Here is a 7500-nt window from a genome sequence, read left to right on the forward strand (position 1 = left end):
CCAGCGTCTGTTGAGATCTTCACCAACCAGAGACGACCGATGACTGAAAATAAAAAATAAATGAACTAAGTAGATTTATGGGTTTAAAAATAATGGTATTGCTCATATGACACCTTAAAGTTGCATTAGCCATTGAGTGTATACAACAGTACCTCTGTGATGTGATTATGTGAATAAAATATTGAAAAATTTAATTGACAGCAAAAAAAATACTACTTACTTTCCAACTGAAATAAAGACTGACTCTCGGTATGGAGAATACCATACCATACAAATTGCAAGATCAATGAATCAAACCTGAAGCCTCAAAGACAAATTAGAAGCAAAATGGAAGAAGGTTGGATTGATTTAAGAAAAATTTCAATTATATCTTACTGTATGAAAATTTAAGGCAAAATCCAAGAACAATTTCCAATTTCCTATTTTTTGTTCAGATAAAAGTACAAAATATTTATGATAACAATATGCAGATGCAAAATTGATACTCCCGAATGAGAAGAATGGATTAATGGATAATATAAGATAAATAAAACATACTTTCCATTTAAAACGCCGTCAGGATTCAACATTGGAACAATTTTGAAGATATACATTTCTCTCACTTGTTGGGCAAGAGGTTTTCGACTCATCAAGAAATCTATTGTCCCTGTGAATGAATATGAAAAAAATATTAAAACTTTCACATTTTTACAGCATATAAATACATGCATTAGAGACCATTTGTATTATGAAATCATTATGTTGTTTTGTTGGGGGGATTTTATTACAGTGTAATTCCAATTGTTATTTCAAGTGATGCTTTTTTGATTTTGAGTCAAAAATATGTCTTGCTTCTCCCAATCAAGCTGCTTTCAAAACAAAGCAATCCTCAGTCAACAGTCACGAGTGATTTCCTACCATGAGATATTTTATTTTTTTGATTTACAGAAGTGAAAATTGTAGGGAGGGAAAAAAAATTCTAATTGGAATTTTATCCAGTTCATAATAATAATAATAATAATAATAATAATAATAATAATAATAATAATAATAATAATAATAATAATAATAATAATAATAATAATAATAATAATAATAATAAAAATAATAATAATAATAATAATAATAATAATAATAATAATAATAAGAAGAGAAGAAGAAGAAGAAGAAGAAGAAGAAGAAGAAGAAGAAGAAGAAGAAGAAGAAGAAGAAGAAGAAGAAGAAGAAGAAGAAGAAGAAGAAAAAAAAAAATAATAATAATAATAATAATAATAATAATAATAATAATAATAATAATAATAATATAATAATAATAATAATAATAATAATAATAATAATAATAATAATAATAATAATAATAATAAATAATAATAATAATAATAATAATAATAATAAATAATAATAATAATAATAATAATAATAATAATAATAAAAAATAATAAAATAAATAAAGATAGAAAGAAAGAAAAAGAAAAAAGAAGAAGAAGAAGAAGAAGAAGAAGAAGAAGAAGAAGAAGAAGAAGAAGAAGAAGAAGAAGAAGAGAAGAAGAAGAAGAAGAGAAGAAGAAGAAGAAGAAGAAGAAGAAGAAGAAGAAGAAGAAAAAGAAGAAGAAGAAGAAGAAGAAGAAGAGAAGAAGAAGAAAGAAGAAGAAGAAGAAGAAGAAAGAAGAGAAGAAGAAGAAGAAGAAGAAGAAGAGAAGAAGAAGAAGAAGAAGAAGAAGAAGAAGAAGAAGAAGAAAGAAGAAGAAGAAGAAGAAGAAGAAGAAGAAGAAGAAGAAGAAGAAGAAGAAAAGAAGAAGAAGAGAAGAACAGAAGAAGAAGAAGAAGAAGAATATAATGAAGTTGACCTCACCTTTCATGATCCAACTGGCATTGCTTTCACCTGGGTGGACTCTCCCACTCAAGAAAATATAAGGCCTGCTTCCTGTTGATGTATCAATATCAGAATTAATTTTTCAGCAAAATGAGGGTTTCACAATTGAAAATGAAAGGAAATATCAACATAGTAATTATTGTGAAAATTAGAAAACCTTTAAGCTAGTTAGTGGAGCAGTGTGCTTTATTTTAAAATTTTTATTGAGGCTCATCGTTTCTCGGACTACAGTTACAAGCTCATAGTTTCTAAAAACTTGAGTCATACATTGAAGCCCTCCTTCTTCTTCATCTTAAACGACAGACTCAATCAGACTGAGTATATTTATTGTCGAGATGCAAATACATGAGATTAAAAAAAAAAACAACAACTTATGGTGCTTTCTAGATAGTCTGCAATGCATCTTCAAAGCTTGATACATGGAAGTAAGTCGTTTTAAAGGTGGAATATAGTTGCAATAAAAAAAAAAACCCAGTAAAGATGACTGTCACATTAGATGGAGGAATATTATGTTTGATATTCTGACTGATATCCTAGTTTGTATTTTATTTGACGTCATTTGGTACTAATCTACTGGTTGGATTGATCTTTTGAAATATCAAAGTGACAAATTAGGCAGCATTGGTTTAAGATAAAAATCTGAAAAGGTGACTATATCATAGAGCCCGTAGCACATGGGCTGAGGATTAACTGGTTCTATATATTTTGGAAAAGTTTGAAATATTATTAATATATTGTATATATATATATATATATATATATATATATATATATATATTGTATATATATATAATATATTGTAACACGCCTGACCGGCGAGTCTTGTTTTTGTTGGCTCTTTCATTTACGTGTTTTGAGTGATTTTTATCTGACATTTCGCCTGGATTTTAATACCATCTGATTTGTGATAGTCTTGTGGTTTTATTGATATACATTTTAACGATTTCTAACAGAGGATTTTTCAAAAATTTTAAAATTTAAGTATGGATTTTCCAAAGTCGAACATAGTTTTAAACTGCTATTTGTTTACAGCCATATTGGAAACTTTATTCACTGTGCTATATTTTACAACTTTTAACAACTACCATGTACATCGATCTATTTATAATACTAATTTTATGAACAGACTCAGAGGGGGTAGACGAAAACAACGCCCTATAACCACCGTCATTGGTCATCGGCCAACCCCACGCCCGCTCCCCCTACGACCTCGATCCTCGCTTCAATTTATCAACACTCGTCCCCCATCCAATCTAATCACTTCAATGAGTAATCCTCACCGTTCCTTGTCAAATGTCAACACCGACCGTGACAGTCAGTATGAAATTAACGACCACCATGACAACAACTCGCAGCAACAGCACCGTCTTGAGCAACAACAACAACAACAACAACAACAACAACAACAACAACAACAACCTGCACGTAGTGATCATACCAGTTTAAAAATTGGATTACTAAATGTTAGATCGTGTCGTAATAAAACTCAAGACATAATCGACATTATTGAAGATCATAAAATTTACTATTTTTGTCATCTTGGAAACATGGCTTAATCATTTATATGATGATCCAATTATGAAAGCAATTACACCCGAAGGCTTTTGTATTAAATCATTTCCACGCATTGGGAGGAAAGGAGGTGGAATTGCAGTTATTTACAACTTGTCACTCTTTGACAAGATATCATTTCACCATGATAATTTTAGAAGTTTTGAATACGCTGGATTTGCCATTCATGAAAATAATTTTAAAAAGTCGTTTCACTGTGTCTACCGCCCACCACCAAGCCAACAAAACAAAATATCAACAATTGATTTTTTATCTGAGTTCGGAGAATTTATGTCTATGCAATCCATTAACAAAAAACATAATATTTTTATGGGTGATTTTAACATTGATTATTTCGGAAACAAAAATGAATCGAAAGTATTTCGGGAGCTTATTGACACAAACAACTATATTCAACTTGTAAGCGGTCCTACAAACAACCATGGCCACACAATAGATCATGTCATTACAGACATTGAACATTCTCTCTCTTCACCTGTCTCAAATATTGATAAATTAATCTCTGACCATCATTTAATTGTGTTTTGCGTTTTATTTCCAATGAAGCACGAAGTAAAAAAGATGATAACATCTCGTAATTTGAAGAATATAAACATGAACATTTTTAAACAAGACCTTGACCATAACGTTAAAAATAAACATGATGCGAATGGTCTCCACGAGTCAATTGTTGGTACGGTGGACAAGCATGCTCCCTTAACAACTAGAGCAGTAAAAGTGAGACGTCAAGCACCCTGGTATAATACCGAAATAAAATTGAATGGATTAGCCAGGAGGCGGGCAGAAAGAAAATGGCTCAAGTCCAGAGATGCTGTCGATAAGAAGCGATACATCGCGGCTAGAAATGATGCAAAAGCCGTCAATTTCAGGGCCAAAAAGAAATTCTATGAAGAAAGCCTCAAAAACGTGGGACGTTCGAGACAATTCTTTGCCTTGACCAAGGAACTGCTGGGACAACAGACGCAACCAGCTCTCCCATCTTTAATCGATCGTGCAGATCTACCAACTCGCTTTGGTCAATATTTTAAAGAAAAAACGGATACCATCAGGAAAGAACTCTCGTCTGAATCGATCCATACAACATTTGACACGTTTCATGGTGATTCATTAACACATTTTTCAAAGATTACTGAAGCTGACTTATGTGATTGCATTATGTCGTCTCCAACTAAAAGTTGTGATTTAAACCCCTTAAATACTGCCATTTTAAAAAAATGCATTGATGTAATTTTAACACCATTTACATGTATTGTTAATAATTCGTTGCAGTCAGGTGCTGTACCAGACATTTACAAAGTTGCTCATGTCAAACCCCTTTTGAAAAAACCTGATCTCGATAAAGAGAACTTAAAAAACTATCGCCCTGTCTCTAATCTTCCTTTTCTCTCTAAGATCTTAGAAAAGCTTGTTTTGAAACAATTACTGTCTCATCTTAAAAATAATTGTCTTGAAGAAAAATTTCAGTCTGCTTATAGGCAACATCATTCGACGGAAACCGCACTTGTTAGGGTTGTTAATGATCTCCTCTCTGTTATAGACAATGGTTCATGTTCTTTGCTGAATTTGCTTGACCTATCGTCTGCTTTTGATACTATTGATCACAATCTTCTTCTCAAACGTCTTGAAATTACTTATGGCGTGTCTGGTGCAGCGCTTGATTGGTTTAGGTCATATTTGTTTAATCGTAAACAGATTATTACGGTGGATGAATATAGATCGGAGGAAATCTTTCTTGATTGTGGGGTTCCCCAGGGTTCAGTACTTGGACCCGTTCTTTTTGTTTTGTACGTTGGCCCTCTGTCTAAAATCATCAGAAGTTTTGGTCTGTCTTACCATCAATACGCTGATGATACGCAATTGTACTGCGTTTCCAATACGAGAAATTTACAAGAAGTATCAGCCAATAGTAAAAATTGTATCCAAAGTGTTAAGAAATGGATGAATGAGAACAGACTGAAACTGAATGATGATAAGACGGAGGTGCTGTATGTGGGGAACAGGAAGTGGAAAAGTGAAATAGATTTGAAGTTGGGGGATGCCTCTATTCAAATTGTTGACAAAGTGAAAAACCTTGGCACATTCTTAGACTCTGGACTGTCGATGGAGCATCAGGTTAATAATTTGGTTAGATCTCTCTTTTTCCAACTAAAAAAGATTGCTTCCATTAGACGGTTCATATCTGAGGAGGTGACCAAGCACCTGGTTGTGTCCCTCGTACTATCGAAATTGGATTATTGTAATGCTCTGTTGTTTGGCGTTTCGCATTACAATCTGAAACGTCTTCAGATTGTCCAAAACAGCGCTGCCAGACTAGTATTCATGAAGCGTAGGTGCGACTCTGCCGGACCTCTACTTCATGACCTGCATTGGCTGCCTGTTGGGAAAAGAATTAAATTCAAAGCTTGTGTTTTAGTGTATCGTTGTCTTGAAGGTACTGCCCCTTCCTACCTTTCAGAACTAATTGAAAGATATTCAAAACCCCGCCCCTTACATTCGGCCAGTGATTCCAAAACTAGTTGTCCCTCGAATTCGGAAAAATGCTGGAATGAGATCCTTTTCTCATTTCGGACCCTCTATTTGGAACGCCTTACGCAGAGCATTCGTGAAAAAGAATCTTTGTCTATTTTTAAACGTTCGCTTAAAACATATTTGTTTCGATTTTAGTAGATGGTATGAGAAGCAAGATAGGTTTGGTTTGTGTTGTGTGTTGTGTTGTGTGTGTGTGTGTATGTGTGTGTGTGTGTGTGTGCTTGTGTGTGTGAATGAGTATGTTTCAGCCAAAGTAATTTGTAATTTAAGCGCTTAGAGTCTGGTGTCTCGGAGTTATAGCGCTATATAAGTTTTCAGCATTATTATTATTATTATTAAATATTACATGCGTTACAATCAAGACTTGAAAAGGCTTTATCTGACAAAAACTGGTTCAAATCGGAAAATTGACCCATGAACTATTCAATTTTTCTCAATTTGAACAAATCTGGAGATATTAACCCTTAACCCACGAAATATCAGCCTGCCTCGACTGAGGATTTAACCTCAGGCCTCATGATTATCGGTCAGACAGACTTGCCACAGAGGTTGCACACCTTTTCAAATTTTTATCTGTCTTGTTACAGTCCTATTTACTGATCCATTTACTCACGGAATTCTTCCAAACTATCCTTGTCATTGCCCCTAGGCTGTGCTGTGATGGTAAGGACGGGTACAGAGTTGCCTCCAAGACTATTACACAGCGATTGGTTCTTGAAATAAATCAAACTGGAGTCATGGTGTTTCTCCCATTGATTTATGTGCATCTGTGTTATGACAATATTATGATAAAGCCTGATTTCAAATCATGGATCAGGAATAAAAAGAATGTAATATAAAAAGGGAAACAGTGATACAAGAGGCCCGTGAATAGATGGAATCTGGCTTTTTAAGTTATTTTCAAAATCCCCCATTTGTCTTCTTCTATCTTCAGTAAAATGTATATGCAAATAACTGACACATAACAGAGACCATAACAATTATTATTCTACCATATTTGTTAACCAGTATATTTGTCAAAAGCATATTCGAAACTTTTCCATATCTCTCTTGATGAATTAAAGAAAGCAATTTCATAAATAAATTCATAGATTAAATAAAATCTAATTGGCTAAAGAGTAACATGGTTGGTAAAAGAAATCAAATTGCAGGTTTTAAAAAAATAAAAAAATTAAAAGAATACAAGCAGTGAGGATAAACAAGGAGGATATACTATGGATGTGTACAGCATCAAAAGGCTGCTTAAGATTTGAAATCCAGTACTTAATGGTCTGCTTCTAACATGAATGTAGGCTTGTAGAGAAATAAAACGTGTGACTTTGTGATCTAGTAGTATGACAAATGGCATGTGTTATGACCTTGAAAAAGACTCTCATTACTCACATTCCCTTACCATGTTCAAGTGCCAAATGAATATCTGTTCGGAAAGGCTTTAGTCCCGTCGACTAAAAAAAAGGAGGTTTTGGCCCCTTACAGGTGTCACGTCCCCTCCTAAAAGTTAAAGAATGGTGGATATTGAACTAAACATAAGGTCATGTCTCTTTTCT

At 33.4% G+C, this 7500-nt stretch overlaps 1 protein-coding gene across 5 annotated transcripts in view; it reads right to left on the bottom strand.

Moving 5' to 3' along the window:
• Window positions 1-7500, bottom strand: part of LOC144965259 (cytosolic carboxypeptidase 1-like) — a 54839-nt gene that overhangs the window by 8984 nt on the left and 38355 nt on the right. For all 5 annotated transcript variants that reach the window (XM_078900405.1, XM_078900408.1, XM_078900406.1 and 2 more), the window contains 4 exons: window positions 6567-6720; window positions 1832-1903; window positions 538-646; window positions 1-43 (listed from right to left, as the gene is read on the bottom strand). The exon at window positions 1-43 is cut by the window's left edge and continues 87 nt beyond it. In XM_078900405.1, coding sequence (XP_078756531.1) covers window positions 1-43; window positions 538-646; window positions 1832-1903; window positions 6567-6720 — 378 coding nt within the window. The remainder of the gene's footprint in view (window positions 44-537; window positions 647-1831; window positions 1904-6566; window positions 6721-7500) is intronic.

This window comes from Berghia stephanieae, chromosome 2 (assembly GCF_034508935.2).
Source record: "Berghia stephanieae isolate SIO BIC M18660-M18661 chromosome 2, UCSD_Bste_1.3, whole genome shotgun sequence".
Classification (NCBI taxonomy): Eukaryota; Metazoa; Mollusca; class Gastropoda; order Nudibranchia; family Aeolidiidae; genus Berghia; species Berghia stephanieae.